The sequence below is a fragment of the Myiozetetes cayanensis genome, unplaced genomic scaffold (genome assembly GCF_022539395.1).
Source record: "Myiozetetes cayanensis isolate MyiCay16 unplaced genomic scaffold, myiCay2020 scf13, whole genome shotgun sequence".
In the NCBI taxonomy this organism is placed as follows: domain Eukaryota; kingdom Metazoa; phylum Chordata; class Aves; order Passeriformes; family Tyrannidae; genus Myiozetetes; species Myiozetetes cayanensis.
The window spans coordinates 20,067,087-20,084,462 of NW_026086937.1; the positions used below are offsets into that span (position 1 = coordinate 20,067,087).

Genomic DNA, 17,376 nt, shown 5'->3' on the forward strand with positions numbered 1-17,376 from the left:
GGTTGTGCTTGGTTAGATCGAGCCTCTGGTATCAAAGGACTTTTGACAAGGGCATGGAATGATATAGAACAAGTGAGAATGGCCTCTAATTAGCAGAGGGCAGGATTAGATTGGATATTAGGAAGAAATCCTTCCCTCTGAGGGCGGAGAGGCCCCTGGTACAGGTTGCCCAGAGAAGCTGTGGCTGCCCCATCCCTGGAAGTCCCTGCCACTCCCATCAAGGCCAGGTTGGACGGGGCTTGGAGCAACCTGCTCTAGTGGAAGGTGTCCTTGCCCATGGCAGCAGGGTGGGAATGAGATGATCTTTAAGTCCCTTCCAACCCAAACCATCCCATAATTCCGTGACTCACCGTCACAGGCGCAGCCGTCAGTGTTGAGCTGGAACCCCCCTTTGCAGGCGCACTCGTAGCCCCCCGCGTAGTTGATGCAGAACTGGGAGCAGCAGGACTCTCCAGTCTCACACTCATCCACCTCTGCAAGGAAAGGGCAGCACATTCAGCCCTTGGACACAGTCTGAGCTGCTGCCACAGTTCTGCTCTCGGATATTGTGCTTCAGCACACGCCTTTCTATGTCTGCCTCTCCCTTCACCCACCTAAAGCATTGTTTGAATCCTGAATCGTGACAGCAGCTGTCTTCTACCTTCTCTCATAGCAGCCAACACCCTCCATGTCCAGGGAGAGGCATCTCCTCCACAGGTCTCAGCTGCCACGAGGTGGTTAACTAAACACCAGCTGGTCTCGCTGGTGACCAGCAGCAGGACCCAAGGGAACAGCTGGAGCTGTGTCAGGAGAGGTTTGGGTTGGATATTAGGAGAAGGTTCTTCACCCAGAGGGTGTTTGGGCACTGGAACAGACTCCCCAGAGCACCAAGCCTGATAGAGCTCAAAGGGTGTTTGGACAACACTTTCAGGCACATAGTGGGATTCTTGAGGTGTCCTGTGTGGTGCCAGGAGTTGGACTTGATCCTTGTGGGTCCCTTCCAACTCAGGATACTCTATGATTCTAAGAAAACAGACAACAGCTAGGACCCACCAGCCCTCAAATACCTGCTACTTAACAGTAACCTAAATTTAACCATTTGGACCTTTTTACATTTAACCTTATTCAATGCAAACTAACAGTGAAACAATGCTCTGATCCAACAAGGCATTTTACTGGACATCAGCAGCTGTTAGGTGTTTTTGTTAACTAATTGCAGTTTTTGATAACTAATTGTCTGTTGCCTCATCCTGCTCTGTGTCCACCCAGAAACTGGTATCATTGACACCCCTGTTGTGGTGATTAGATACGAGAACTGAGCTGTTGTTATCTTTGCACTGCAGGCTCCTGGCTGCTGTCAGCCCGGGCAGGCTGCTGAGCAGGTCAGTGGCCATCCAAGGGCCACCTTGTCGATGCTGAGTCCGCAAAATGCTTCTGAAGGTTGCCCAGCTGAGCAGCTGCAGATGGGAAAGGTCAGTGTCTCAATTAACCTTGGAAGGAGCACCAACTTTACGAGGAAACACGGACAGGAGAAAGAAAATGTAATTAATCAATTGAGGTGAGGAGGTCATTGTGAAAGAGATTAATGCAGGTTATTTGAATGCAGTGTTTTCCAGAAATGTCACAGGCTGAGCTCCCCTGCAGTAAGTCAGGTGATGCTCTGGGGTCCAGCAACAGCTCCTTGTTTGTGTAGGAATACAAAACATCCATCCAACAAAAAGGAGATTTTTGCTATCAAGAGCAACTTTCCATGTCCTCAGCCTTGCCAAACCCTTCCTTTGTGCTCTCCCTTCCCTTTCTGTGTCAGGAGTAACAGCTTCCCTCTGAAATCCCCATCAGCAGGCCACTGAGCTGGGATGTGGGCAGGAGGCTGCTCTGCTCCTGTCAGCCATAAGCAGACAAGACTGTGTAACCCACCCACTCCTGTGAGACTCTGGCTCCAAATTTGCCTCCCAGACCTTTTTAAGTTTTGCTTTTGAAGTTCCATCATCACCCACCTTTGCCTCCCTCCTCCCCTGTTCCTCCTCTCTCCTGCACTTGGCTTTTTTTCCTTGCAAGACTCATTTTGTCTGTAATGTCTCTCACTCACCAGTGCTCCCACTCTCTACCTCTCCTCATGTCTTACTACACTGCTTTGTGATGCCTGCTCCTTTCCCCCCCCCACTCTTCTTGGCTATTCTTCAAAACTTTAATGGCTTAGTGACAGCAAGTTAAAACCAGAATGAGATAAAGTTTGCATTGCAAAAGCCATAAACCCAAATCCCAAAAAAGAAAACAAAACAAAAAAAAAAATCACATAGCAAAATTGCTCAAAACGTGAATGAATTCTTAAGCTCTTCTCTTGAAATAAACCCAAATCTAACTCCATTGCTTTCACTTCCCAAGTGAGACTTCCCACAGCCAGAAGCACAATCTCATCACTGAGTAAATCTGGTGGAAACAGAACAACCTCCATGACACAAAGCGAGGTTTGAGCACGAAGCACTTCAGAGCAGCCGTGTCGCTGCTCCCAGCCACAGCCAACCTCTTCCCAGCCACCAGGTGAGAAGGGAAGGAAAATCAAGTCAAGTCAGGGCTGCACACACTTGTCACATGGCCACGGCAACTGGTGATGCACCAGTGTCATCTTCCATGTGGGAGGCAGAACTCCTTCCCCTCGCCAGCGAACAATCCCAGCGGAGCAGGGCAAGCTGGAGCAGCGCCGAGCAAGCGCCGGAGGACAGCACTAATTAACACTTGCAGAAGAAGGGGAAGGGATGGGAAGGCATTTCCTTGAGCGACAGCTCCCCTTGCAGAGCCCCCCACTCCTCCTCCCTCCCTGGATTACCCGAGCAGGTCTGTCCGTCCGTCCCCAGGCGATACCCGCTGTGGCAGGAGCAGCGGGGCCCCGCGGCCGTGTGCGAGCAGCGGTGTGAGCAGCCCCCGTTGCCGTCCTGGCAGCTATCGACGATTTCCATTTCGATGCCTTGCAGAGAAACAAATCAAAAGAATGTTAAAAAGCAAGCCTGGGGCCTGGGGTGGGGGGGAGTCACTAGAGAATCAGCCTTCTGTAAAACAGCAGCCATGAGCCGAGTGATGCAGCAGGGAATATAAACTCGGCTCCCACACACGCCCCAGAGGAGCCCGCTTTGGAGTCACCGAGCTCCGGGTGTTTGCCTCCATGTGTCATAACAGTGGATTCACTTGACTTCAGCAACATGAAGCCAGCTCAGCGTTCCAACAGCCTGCCTGCTACGGGAGCCTCCACAGGTTTCCTCAGATTTATGCTTTGTTTGGACACAACCCTTGCCCCAAAGGAGGAAAAGAACCATCTGAGGAGCCCAGGTGGTCCATCTCAACCCAGCCTGCTTATGTTTTCCAAAGAGCAGCTTCTAGATTTGTATGGGAACGGCAAAGACTTGCATGCTGAAACACCCACCAAACACAAAGGCATTAAAACTTACATAGCAGAGTCCTGCTGGTGAAGTGGGCACCCAACCACAACACAAAACAATCTGCAGGTTTTGGCCCACTCTGGATGTCCCTTCCAGGGGAATGGAGCAGCTCCTCTGCTGAGACTTTGTCCCCTATAGCTAAGACAGGCTGGTGGTACAACGCCACTGCCAGCCCCCTTTGCCCTGGCAGAGCCCTCCACCCTCCTGCACTGCCTGACAATCCTCACAACATCCTGGCCATGTGCAGTGGGAACCCTGATAGAGAAAAGGGAACACCTGGCCACCTCATTCCCACCCAGGTACTTCACCAGATGATTTCTTCAGGATGAAAAGATACTATGGGACCAATTATAAAGTTTCTCTTGAAGGATTAGCTGGATTGTCTTGCTACAGAGCTATTTATTTAGAGAGGAATTAATTTCTCATGCTATGCAAGGGAACTGAGAAACACCCTTCCTAAAGGAGCCACTGTAGTTGCAGAAACACCCCAGCTCAGATCTGGCTCAAAATTTCCCCAGACACATCTGTGTCTGTGGATCTGCTGCTACCCCTCTTGGCACTCCCAGGGAGCCGCCTGCTTGCCAACAAGAAATGTAAGTCTAGCTGGAAGAGGGCATAAATTAGGGGAAGAAATATTGAGGGCTACATCTCATGCATAGGATGATTATTTGCACCAGGGATAAGAAATCCTGTCTCCTGTCCAGCACGTTAAGCTGGGATTTAGGAAACCCAGCGATTAAATGCAGAATCTGACTTTATACACAATCTTCATCATTTACTTTGTCTCAGTTCTTCATCAGTAAAACTGCAATAACAGCTCTTCCCCAAGCCACTGGGGAAATGAAAGAATAAACAAAGATTGTAAATTGCTCAAACACTGGGATAATCCTGATCATAAATATATGCAGAATGTTTTTATTTTTATTGTTTGCTCTGCAATATTGTTCATGAGGCACAGAGAATCACCGTCCCCTGAGATCTGCTGAACATCCAGAAAATATATTATCAGAAAACCACAATGAAATCTAAGTGGTCTAAACCTCTTTTTTATGCCTATAACAGAGCATTTCATATCTATATATTAATCACATTTCCTCTGCCATTGTACCACTCACAGTTCCCCATCTCCTATGAAATAGCTCTCCAGGATGTCTCTCACATAATTGGGTTTTGTTTTTAATGTATGTTAATGCTTTGAAACTGAATTTCATCCTTAATAAGTATTTCTTACACACACATTCTTAAATAAAGCACTCATTCTCTGGCATGCACTGTATTTTCCTAAGGAAACACTGCTGAAAGCTCTTGCACAGTATTATTAGACTGAATGATCTTTGCCCACCTCTTTGCTAAAACAGGTCATGCTTTTGTCTGCATTCCAGTGAGCTTATGTTAGGTCCATAATAACCCCAACTCTTCCACATCACCTCCTTTATTAATCTAAATTTGCCCTCAAGGACAGCCCAGGAATCACCTATCAACTCACAGTGCTGGGAGTCAATCCCCCTTTCCAGAAAAGCAGTGTTGATTAAGAAAGCCCCCTGGCAAGAGGTAAGTATGTGAGAGAAGACAACAGGGCTCACTTTAGTTCAGGAAATTTCAGTTGTTCAACTCTTTTTTTTTCATCCCCATCTTGCTTCTTTTTTTTTCTCCTTTTTAAAAAGCATCCTCTTAATAGTGTCAATAATCTCAGGAGAAACACAAGCAAACCCAGGCAGATAAAGACAAGAGCAGAACATCACGTTAATTTTCTCTTGCATCAGGTTCAGCACAGAAGAAAATTGGGAGGAGGAGGGCAGGAAGCATTTCATAGAGCAGCAATATTCTGGTAGCTCTGCAGTAGAATTCACCAGACTCTGAAGATAAACCAACAGGGCTATTTGCTCTTTGAAATGCAGTAATTAAGGTCTGTGAACACAGGCTTAGGAATGTGTCACCCTGCGAACCCAGCAGCAGCAGCAGAAGATAGAGCAAATACTATTAAGCTTGGGCTTTTGCATACATTTATTTTGCTGGGAATGCTAATCCCACCGAATTAAAAGCAAAGCATGGCAGTTTGGAGCTAAACCAGCCCGAAGCGCGCAGGTGTCACTTACGGTAGCACTGCTTTCCATCAGCCCCCAGCTCGAAGCCGGGATTGCAGGCACAGGTGAAGGATCCCAGAGTGTTCACACAACGATGAGCACACCTGGCTCTGCCTTCTGCACACTCGTCAATGTCTGCAGAGCAGGGAGAGAGGCGAAGACATTCACTTGGAGGTTAAAATAAAACATACTATTGCTCTACACGGACATGGCTGTATGTCCAGACATCTGCTGAAAACAGCATCCTGATGGGAGTCTACAAAGGGCAGCATCTGATGGATCCAGGAACACTGAAGTCACATTGTTCTCCAAAACAATTTTTTTTTATTTTTCTAAACACCATTGACCTTGAACTTCTCAGAGTGAATATCTACAACATCAAACATTATATTTACAGTATCATCCAAAGCAACTTGTTTATTGTTCCTGTAAAAAGAGCAGTGGAAAAAGATGCCACATGAAGAACTCAGGAGAAAGTCTTTACTCTCACTGCTCTGAAATTATCACCAGGTCCTCAATGCCATTATATTTAAATTAATGGAGTAAGAAATAGCTGATTATTTTCTGAATGTCAAATGATCTGGGTTAAGTGGTGGCTGGGTTTCAGCAGGGGTGATAGAGACAGAACTCCTCTGTCACATCCCTGAATCCTGCAGCTGCTTCTACAGCAGCACAGCAGGAGGCACCTGCTCCAGCCAGAGGAGCTTCATCCCACTTGTAAGAAAAGAAAAAGGTGCAGAGCTGTAGGTGGAGAGGCTGTTCTTCCCCCAGTCCTCTGTCAAACAGTCTGTTCCTCACCTTCACATGTACTAGTCTGTGTTTTGGAGTTAAACACCACCAAAGGTGCCCATCTTCCTAAAATCTCAGTGGAGCATAAAAACACTTTTAAGGAGTAATTACTGCAAAAAAAAGCAAAGCAAAACCCTACACTAAACACTGCACAGAACACCAACCCCTGCGCAAAGACTCGCATTACAAATGGCAAACCCCTGACCCGCCTCCTGTTCCTTCTTGCCCTGACATTTTCCTTGCAAAATGCAGATTATTTATTGCACCAAACCCTGGGTCAGTGTCTCGCACATGGGAGGGAACAGTCTGGCCAGCAGCTCCTCACCTTTTATCCCGGCAAACCACTTCCCAGCAGTTCTTTTCCTGCACGTGTGCCGTAAGCAGCGCTGTGCTCGTGGCCCCTCGTAGTTGAACACAAGCAGCCTGATGAATGCAATCAGGCTCCTTGCAAAGAGAGGCCCCAGGCAGTGCAAACACCACACACGGGCTCATGAAAATTTCAGGACAAATGACAGCTTCTCTGAAGCAGCCCCGTGAGCAGCTGCTGCTTAGAATAAAATGGCTTATTTCTCCTTTTCCTGCAACTGTCAGCCTGCAAGTAGAGTATCTTGGACAGCGCTGTAAATATTCTTTTCTTTTCTTCTTTTCAAAAATAATAATAAAAAGTTGGAAAACCTGTTAAAGAGCCACCATCCTGCACATGTTTCTTCCTGTCTTGGAAACGCAGTCAAAATATGAGCCTTCAGTTGCCCTCTGTCTCCTTCCAGCTCAGCTTCCTGAGGGTCAAATACCAGCTTGAATTTTGCAAAAGACATTGAATAACTTCTAGGAGGAAAAACCAGTAATTGTATATCCATGGCAAGACATGCTGCTTAATGATTCAAAAGATTGTTGCCATGAGGCTGGGGAGAAAAGTTGTTCCAATATACAACACTGCAAGTTAACTCACTGCTTTAGTTTATACATAAATTAAAGGAATTGTCAATGTGTATCTGAGATAAAACAAGTGACATGATGACCCTACTGTTAAATCAACTGCTATTTCCATCTAATAATCACCAGTGAAGTGTCTTAACTACTCGAAAATACTTTTTCTTTTTCAGTAACTTCCTCACGAGCAACCCCAGTAAGAGGGGAATTGCTGAGGTGTCCCATGCTACTCACAGAAGGGCTTCCAGGCAATAAAAAATACTCAGGGTAGGAAGCAAGTGTTTTGCAAGGCAACTCAGCACCCTTTATACAAGATAATAATTTAAATATTGGCAAAGCACTGACTAAATTCTTAAAAGGAGGAGTTTAAAATTAGTGTCTGAATATGTATGTTCATCCTGACTTGGCTGTTAAAATGCTTTTTACTTCATAAAACTGCTAAATGAGCTTCCAATCATCATATTGGAAGAGAAAAGCAGGTATTTTGATCTCTAGTTCCACCACACTTTAGGTCAGAGATGCTACAGATCCTTTTGAAAACCTGAGACTAAATACAGGACTTTGGAATTCAACTTTAAGCCATTCTCTTTGGAAATCTTACACATCAGGATTTCTTCCTTCACAGTAGTTTCTCCATTAATATGGAAACAGTTCTCCAGCTAAAAAGCCCTTTGAATTCTAAATAGGCTCTCAGTGACCTGGTTCAGAGTGTTACTTGAACCAATTTTCCAGGAGTTGTATCTGGGACATTGTTTTAAAGGGAACACTACAACAATAACACTCCAGCATCTACAAATCCAGTTGCTAGAAAGCATGACTTTGGAGATCACAGAGGAGTTTTCATTACTAGAATGGTCCTTCAAGACTGGGGGCTGATGTGAATATCACACAGAGAGAGAGAGAGACGCTGCTTCAAAATGCACACATATATTTGTATAACATATTCCTCTCCACCCAGAGCTCAGTGAGCTCTGATTCGTAACTTTCTTCACGATAAATAGTCCATAGTTTCTTACCTAAACAGGACTTTTTGTCTGCAGAAAGGTAATGCCCTGGATGACACTCGCATTTTGCAATTCCTCTCGCATTTTGACAGATTTGTGAGCATCCTCCATTCCCACTTGTGCAGGGGTCTATTGCTGAAACCAATTAGAGCACACTGTCAACTGAAAGGTCACTTTTTTGCCTGAAAATGGTCTTACCTGCCATCGTTACAATGAAGTAGCTGTAAGAGATTAGACTGGGGAAAAAAAAAATTGACAGACTTTGGTGTGTAGTAAAGCCGTTGTTTTTCTGGGTTTTATTTCCTCTGTTGCTGGACAATATTTTTCACAGAGCAGCAACAATGCTTTAAACAGCAGGAAACTGAGCTTGTATTACACACTGGAAGTAGGACAAAAAAAAAAAAGAGTACATTTTATTCTTATTTTGTTGTACCTGAACAGATTTCAAGAGTTCTCTAAACAACAGCAATTAGCACTCCAATATGTGTGAACCCATAAACACACACAATGGTGCAGTTCACCATGAGACAATGAATATTTAAAAGGCTCTAGAGGAAATAAACACTGAAGAGCCCCCAAAGACATCCCTCAGTCTATAAACATATGCCATTCATGTTGTACATCAAGGTTTTTTCCCTTTTCTTGAACAATAACATACTTTTTCAAGGATAAGCCACTCTAAGGGGCGAGTGCTTAGAAACACTCTATAAAAAGTGCCTACAGAAGTCTCCAGCTCAAAGATTTTGCTGTGTTTTATGGGTTTATTTCTGCAACATATACCTGCTGGAAGCATACTGAGGTATCTGCCCAAATAAAGACCTGACACACACCAAAACAGACCTTCTAGGACTGATTAGACAGGCCTGACTTGGGTTAAGATCTGATATTCTGCACCAGGCTGAGGTTTTGGGTTGGAGCACTCGTCACACCAACATACTGGTGAATAACATTCTGTAGGTAAATTTGGAGGACACCTTTAAAATGTGTCCTCTAGAGTTCTGCTTAGTTTCAACTGAAGCTTTTTAAAAGTTATGCTTATTTCCTTACAATTCAAGCTCTAATTCACATTTTACTTGTTACTGTCTCATTTGAGACATTTGACCAGTATTCCTCACTCACCTCCAGCATCTCCTTCCCAAGCTCTGTAAAATCCACCTTCTATCAGAGCCCCAGGGAGAAAATCAACATCAGTTCCACAGCACTGGCAGTGGAGTCAGAGTCTGAGGAACCCTGGGATGAAGGAGTTTTGATCCAGACCTTGCTGCTTTGCTCTTCCAGTGGCCATCCATATATATGTAGCCATGTAAGAGCAGGGAATAGGAGAGAAAGACCTCTGCTTTCTATAACACATTTAAACATGGGGTAGGGTTTTTTAATTTCCTCCAATTTTCACTCTTCTGTACAGCCAAGCAGCATTTGGTGCCACTGTTTGGCAAAGGGGGATGTTGCCCCAGAACACCCTCAAAGTCCCTCACGTCACCATCTCAAGAACACAACCATTCCAGTCTGCAAGGCTGAGTTTGACTTGACAGTATTTTAAAAAAATAATAAATTAAATAATAATGAAAAAAATAAAGCCCCAGTTAGGGATGTAGAACTGAAATTGAACTTCTGACACGATAGGTTGCAAACAGGTTTGCAGGGAACAGCAGCACTTCATCGCACGTGACACTTTCAAGGCTGACAACTTGGCTCTGCAGCTCGACAATTTGCACTCTACAAAGGATTTAGCTTCAAGCAAGAGCTCACTCCTTGCTGATATGAAATACTGAGTTATTTGCTGATTCTTTTTCTATTTGGGTAAATTAAATGAAATCACTATCAAACAGCATCTGTTAAACCTGCACATTACAGAGGTTTTCCGAGCAGCTAGAGCTTTAATTTGGGAATGATTACAGCAGAGAGTGAAACTTGTAATGCTCTGTGACATGACAACAGGCAAACTACAAATTATATGGTAGATGGTAGTAAAATATAGTAATTTGAATAAAGATAGCAGCCTTGGAAGTCCTTAGATGAGATAAAAGTTTGTAAAGGAAAGATCTTCAGGACATAATGTGATCACTGTTTGACTTGGTTTTCAGTGACATATTTGTTCCTGTTATAGGCAGGTTTCAGGAGAAGCTAAAAATGATTCATTAGTGTTCTTTTTCCTACACATTTGGCTCTTTTTGTTTCACTCAATAACTTCAGTGGATAACAGACTCCATCCTACAAAGATCTAATCCAAGCTGTCAAACACTACGACAAAAAATTTACTGGAATGATTTGATTTCCCAGATGTCCCAGGACTGAGAAGCACAAAACATTCTGGATTGGAAGGGACTTTTAAGATCATCTCATTCCACCCCCCTGGCACTGGCAGGGACACCTTTTGCTAGACCAGGTTGCTCAGTGCCCCATCCAACCTGGCCTTGAACACTTCCAGGGATGGGGCACCCACAATTTCCCTGGGCAACCTGTCACCAGAGAAGAGGTTTCCCAGATGGCCAGGAACCTCATGTGAGAAAGCCACGGTGATTGCACTGATTTGGGACAGCAGCAAATGCTCTTGGTGCAGTCCTACCTGCCATGACCTCTACAGCACACAAAGAAAGAGAATTGGGCCTTATCAAATTAACTTCCTTGTTCACAGCAATCATGACTCTACACTGGAGAAAATTTGAAGTGGTTAAGATTAAAATTGCTAGGTGTTTCTCCATGGCTTTTTGGGGCTATGGGGTGCAGCATTAGCTCCCAAGGAGTCTGCAGGCATGAATTCACACCTGCAGAGCAGCTACAACTGCTGTGGTAAATACCCTCATGATGCTGAGCTTTCCCCATCCAAACCATGCCTACAGCAGCCATGCTTTGTGGCTGGAAATTAAAAGCAGCCAGGCTCACCTCCTCCCACCTTTTCTACTTAAAACACCTCTGATTGCCAACCCAAATGCATTCATGGCCACTTCAGCCTCATTTGTTCCTTTAAAAATCTTGTCCATTGGTTCAACTAGCACTTTTCTCTCTCAGGCATTCATTTACTAAGTTATTTATGGGGGAAGAACATCCTACTTGGTATTAATTTTGCAAGCTGAGCTCTGCTTACAGATTCTCCTTCCTCTGAGAACAGCTGCCCTCCTGGGAGGGGATGCTGCACTGATTTATTTTGATTTACACGCCCTGAACACAGGTAAGCAGGCACCCAGGCCAGCTCCAGGCAAGGTCTCACCTGCAGAGCTGACCCTGCCCCTTCTCCACTGTTCAGTAATGACTGGCTGGTGACAAAACACTGCCTTTGCTGAGGGGCTGACCCTCATCAGCCCCACGATGTGAGGGAGGGAGCAGCAGTGGCAAAACCTCCCCTCTCAGGGGTCCCAGCCTGCTGGTTTGGCTGCTGAGCAGAACCAGTTGCTGGCAGCTGGGATGGAGCATGAGGTGTCACATGGAGGTTTGAGCTGCTCCATGACCACCCAGGGACAACTTCCACCCCCCCCAGGCATTGCCACAATTAGACCCCACTGATCCAACCACTGTCCCACCACGACACCATAAAAACCACCAAAAAGTTCCACGCAGCTGTCTGCACATGGCTTGGCAAAGGACACCTGGAGTGCCAGGGGCAGCGGAGGAGACACGAGAGGTTTGGAAACAGGATGGGGCACAGCGGAGCAAGGTCTCTGATGCTCTCTCTGCACTAAAGGCCCCCCTTTTCCGACTTTTTCTGATAATCCCAGGGACAAAATGTGGCCACCCCGTGAGAGACAGAGAGGCCAGGCTGCTGTGGGTGCTCACTGAGGCACAGCCTCTGCAGAGGGCAGGATTTGGGGGGGCCAAAAGCGAAGGGAGAGTGCTCGCTGCAGTCAGCGGGAGCTGGAATCAGGCTGAACAGCAGGATTTACTTACACTTCATACACAGCATATAAAATCTCCCAGCAGAAGAGGAGCCATATGGAAACGGTTTTGTGACAGGGATTTTAGTGCAATAAATCCATAAATTTGGCCCTGTCTTTCTCTGGCATATTCAAGGGTATGAGTGTGTGAGCTTGTGTTGGGGAGTGGGGGGGCTGCCTTAAAAACTGATGAATATTTTAAGGCATATGAGGAAAGAAAAGCAACAATCAAACCCAAAGGTAGCACTGCTGTTCTGCTTGCGAGAGTGCTTAGAAACCTGAAGGGGGGGATGAATGAATCAGACTGTGATAAGCCAAAAGCAGATAAAGAAAACACTTCATGTAGAATAAAACATGTTATACAGGCCAACTCTATATACAACTTGATGAGTAATAAAATGTTAGAGTTAAAACACGATTAAGTTCCTAACCTATGTCATCATTGTCAGTGAGCAAGGAGCAGCCAGGGGTCTACAAGGCCAAAGTCTTGTTTGAAGTTGTGATTCAATGTGAACTTCACACCTTAAACACATGTCATTTTAAAACCCTGTAACGAAGTGATTCCTAAAGCTGCTTATGGAGAGCAGTGGGAAACAGGAGTGAATGCAGTGACCCAAAACACCAGCCTGGAGTCTTTTAAATTGCCTCTACTATGTGTCTCTGAGCAGGTAGAACAGGACTTACCTTCACAGGATTTGGCATCCCTCCTCAGCTGGTAGCCTGGCTGGCACTGGCACTTGTAGTGATCTTCGAGCTGAACACACTCGTGCTCACAGCCCCCGTTGTTAACGCTGCAGGAATGGAGGGCTGGAGCCAAGGAAGCAGGGAAGGAATGCATGTCAGCAACCTGGGAAACTTATTCCCTATTTTAAATACACAAATGACAGTAAAAGTAGGCAAATCTCTCCAAACTGCTTTCATGAATGCACCTGTCCCATCCCCTGAGTGATTACCCTCCCTTGTGTTCACGGAGCTTGTACCACACTGGTGGAAGTCTAATTCCAGTGAGAGGCAGGTGAGATCTAAGGGTTGGAATGCTGACTGAAGCACAGCACCCTTTGATCTGACAGCACCAAAGCACTGAGAATCCACTGAGGTAAGGAGGGGGGAAAAAGAGCAGCCCTGCTGGCACTTGCCCAGTGGTTGCTTTTTTCTCTCCTGGCTTTCATTGATTAAAAATAATAATAATAATAATAATAATTGTCTTTCAGGCTGATTTCCTCAGCCTTGTGCATAGGAAAATGCAAATGACAGGAGCCAAAAGCTCCACAGCACAGATTTACAAAGCAAACCACAGGAACAGAGGGTCTTCAGTACATCTCAAAAGACGCTGCTTCTTTCACCCAAGCAAATTAATATTCTTTTTTGTTCAACACATATCCCTGGCCTCTGGAAAAACATTTCTCCTTCTGCCAAAATATGTTCACAGCACACCCACACCTATTCACACGCTGCATGTAAAAATAAGAGCGATGGTTTGAAGCTGCTATTGTGCTGTATGGATGGAAGTGTGACTGTGTGCATGGCTGCATTTACATATATTTTAACAGCAGGGATGTAGAATGTAGAGATTTAGGTCAGATATTAGAAAGGAATTCTTGACCCTGAGGGTGGTGAGGTGCTGACACAGGTTACCCAGAGAGGCTGTGGATGCCTCATCCCTGAAAGTGTTTAAGGCTGGATTGGATAGGGCTTGGAGCAACCTGACCTAGCACAAGGTGTCCCTGCCCATGGCAGGGGGGGGTGTAATGAGATGATCTTTAAGGTCCCTTCCAATCCAAACCACTTTGTGATTCTATGTTCTCTACAATTCCACGTTCTCCATGAGCAGATGAAAAGACTATTTGGTTGTTCACGGAAGGCACCAAACTTTGAACCCAATGAAATCATCAAAGAGCTTTGATATTTGTTTTAGGAATATTCATATGAATCTGTAATTCATTTATCTGGACTCATTTATCTGTAATAGACATTAGCAAACCTTAGAGACCAAGCCTGCTGCAGGATTCGTTTCACCCTATGCCACCAATTAGCAAATACTGAGTTTGTGCAGTGAAGTATGTGATAAAAGGCAAAAAGAAAAGCAAATTTTTACATTCTCCTGGATGCACACTCAGCAGGGGGCAGGAGGCACCTCGCTGCACAAGGACCTGACCCCAGCTTCTGATCTCCATCTGTGCCCATGAACCTCCTACCCTGTTAGCGATGGAACTTGAAAGCAGCTCTGTGTCTGCACAGGAGGCAGCAGACCCCATACACTCTGAGCTTCCAGCTTCCTGCACATTTGTATCCAAAGACCTGTTTTTCAGCAAGAATATTCAAATAAGATGAAAATATTTCAGAGGATGAAAAGCATCTTAAAACCAAGTGACAGAATATACATCTCGGTTTTTAAAAGTGCCATTTTCCTCCCTCCTTCCCTGGGCACGAGCCAATCTGGATGCAAGAGGAGATGAGCAGCAACCTGTCACGATGAGAATTTTGGAGGCTTCGAAGGAGGAAGGGGACAGGTGTGGAGTCCTGTGCCAAGAGCTCGTGCTGGCGAGGCCGTTCATCCCAGTCCGGGGTGGGCTCTGCCAGCGGCCGGGGAGCCAGAGGTTCCTCCAGAGCAGCCAGGGCAGGTTTATCCACGGCTGCTGCTGAGGCATCGTGCTGGATACATGAGAGGAGGTGCCAGACTGAAGCAGAAGTGCCTCTGGGGACAGAACAGGATGGATTGTGCTCGTGCTGCCAGGCGCTGTCTGATCAGAAAGAGGGAGAGACTTGGCACGACATGAGTCTAATTCCACCTGTCATAAAGGGGCTTGTGCCTGGAGGTCTGAGCACCTCCACAGGGTCTGGGAAGAAATAAGGAATGCCCTCTGCTTTTAAGGAATTACTCCTGAAGCTTGGTGGAAAACCAGCCCCTCTGTGAAATCCCAACAGGAATGTTGGCACAGGCGTGGCCATGGCTCTTCAGGGTGTCTGGAAATGCCAAGAGAGAGGCAACGTTGCTGGAAGGGGGACAGAGGTGGGAGGCAGCGTGCAAGAAAGACAAGAATCATAGGATCAGAGAATCATGGAATGGTTTGGGTTGGAAGGGATCTTAATGATCATCTTGCTCCAACTCTCTGACAAGGGCAGGAACACCTTCCACTACCCCAGGTTGCTCCAAGCCCTGTCCAAACTAGTCCTGAACACTTCCAGGGATGGGGCAGCCACAGCTTCTCTGGGCAACCTGTGCTAGGGCCTCACCACCCTCACAGGCAAGAATTTCTTCCTAATATCTAATGTAACCCTGCCCTCTGTCAGTTTGAAGCCCATTCCCCTTGTCCTGTCACTACATGTCCTCATAAAAAGTCCCTCTCCAGTTCTCTCATAGGTCTGATCTCCTGATAGTTGGGAAATATACATTTCTCAACCCATTAGTTTTTTATAATGGTCATATTTTGACAAGGAGCTGAGTCTGAAGCCATGGTTAGATGCATGTAAAGCAACCAAGGGGTTAGAACATGAAATCTCTTCAAGACTATGTTTTCCATCACCTTAAATCCAACCTTAGCAATGTAAGAACTGTAACTTCAGACAGCGCTTTTATTTATGTGGGGAAACGTAGATTATAGAGTTGTAGAGATATTTTCTTTGTAACTTCCTCTATTAAGAGCCTTAGTGTGCTAAAATCTCCATAAAAACCTGCACCTCAAGATAAAGCAGACATCAAAGATAAGAGCTGGCACCAGAGATGAATCGGGGTCTAACGGCCGTGCTTTGCTTTCACTTCTAGGAGTTCAAAGAGGAATGAATTCCAGTGAAGACAATGACTCTACAACAATCCAAAACCACAGCCTGATACTACAATAAACATGTCCTTTCTGAGCTTCAAGCTTTCCAGAGAGCAGTTAGTTAAACTCCAGTGAAGTCAAATTCATCTCAATAACATAATCAAGGCATTACGAACAAAACAAACAGAAAATTGGACAGTGTTACCTCTGTTTATTCTAATTACCTAATTTGTAGTGAATATTTGGTCTGGCACATATATCCAAAACTGGATTCAATATTGAGCAAAATTTGTGGGACCAAAAAGAGCTAAAGAAAGAAAAGGATCATTGGAAAAGATGGGATTCTGGCGTGGCACGAAGTATTAGGTATTATCAAGGATCCAAGAATGAAGTATTTCACCTTCACAAACTGTTTTTCACTGAACAATGGAACCCATTTTGGAGGTTCTTTGCCTTAAAAGTACAGGCAGAAGGAGGAGGAACAAGAAATAGATTTCCTCAATCCATGTACTTTGAGGATCATACTGGCAGTGGAGGGATGGAGCACCAGCAACTGGTCAGGATCCCAAACACACTGTGATGACATGGCAGGAGGACCAGGCTCGCTGGAAAGAGCTTGTGACAGAAGTTCATTAATATTCCATGAATCACATGAGAAAGTAGCTTATCCCAAGTTTTTGAGTCTTCAGATGTAGGATGAATATCTTATAAGATGATAGATCCACTTCCTTATGTATGGGAGACATCCAAGACATCCAGGCTGCAAAATCTGCTTCCCCTCAAATGATTTTGGCACTTTTGCTCTCAGAAAACACAAGGTTGCCAAAAAAGAAAAAGAAGACGTGGAAAGAATGAACGCAACAGCAATCTGGGCTGGGCTCATCTGAAAAGCCTGTCTAAAGGGATGATTGTTTCTTATTTCTGCAGCTAAGATAATCACCTTCCATAAACAGCACAGTGCTGGAATGTGGTCTCTTTTTGTTCTCAGCATGTGGGAGAGATCGTTACATCCTCTAAAGCATCCATGCAAGAAGTCCTATTGTTAATCCAAGCCCTATTTGAAATGCTACATATTCTCTTTAGCGGCACGAGGTCAAAAGAGAGGGGCATTTGTTGGGTTTACTCCTCCGTCAGATGAGTGGTGAAAGCTGAATGTATAACCTGGGGCAGCAGAAGAGACAAACTCTCCATCCCCAAGAAGCACCTCTGCCCAGATCCCAGTTCTAGGCACTCCTGGATTACTGGTTTATGGGAAATGCTTCTCATCAACTAGCATCTGTCTTGTGCTCCATTGCATTAGAGCTTATTATATCCATTTATTTTGGTGTCTTGCCTAAGCAGCTGCAACAGAACTCAATATCCTCTTGTCAGTATTGTGAATATCCATTATCATGATAGCAGCTCTCTCCGAAACTCACTCCTGACTCTCATCTTAGGATTTATTTCTGTGTCTCCTTGATAATTTCTGAGATATTGAAAACAAAACTGATCACTGCATGAAGTATTTTTAATAACTTCTTGAGAAT

General features: G+C 45.2%; 1 protein-coding gene across 6 annotated transcripts in view; it reads right to left on the minus strand.

The window, feature by feature from the left end:
* Nucleotides 1-17,376, minus strand: part of LOC126636387 (multiple epidermal growth factor-like domains protein 6) — a 192,771-nt gene that overhangs the window by 50,239 nt on the left and 125,156 nt on the right. For 5 of the 6 annotated variants that reach the window (XR_007627951.1, XM_050308502.1, XM_050308505.1 and 2 more), the window contains exons 7-11: nt 12,774-12,896; nt 8,233-8,355; nt 5,510-5,632; nt 2,807-2,944; nt 351-473 (exon numbers count right to left, since the gene is read on the minus strand). Coding sequence is in view for 5 of the 6 variants with exons in the window: in XM_050308502.1 (XP_050164459.1) it covers nt 351-473; nt 2,807-2,944; nt 5,510-5,632; nt 8,233-8,355; nt 12,774-12,896 (630 nt within the window). In the remaining variant the exon portion in view is untranslated. The remainder of the gene's footprint in view (nt 1-350; nt 474-2,806; nt 2,945-5,509; nt 5,633-8,232; nt 8,356-12,773; nt 12,897-17,376) is intronic. The other variant, XM_050308503.1, reaches the window with a different exon arrangement.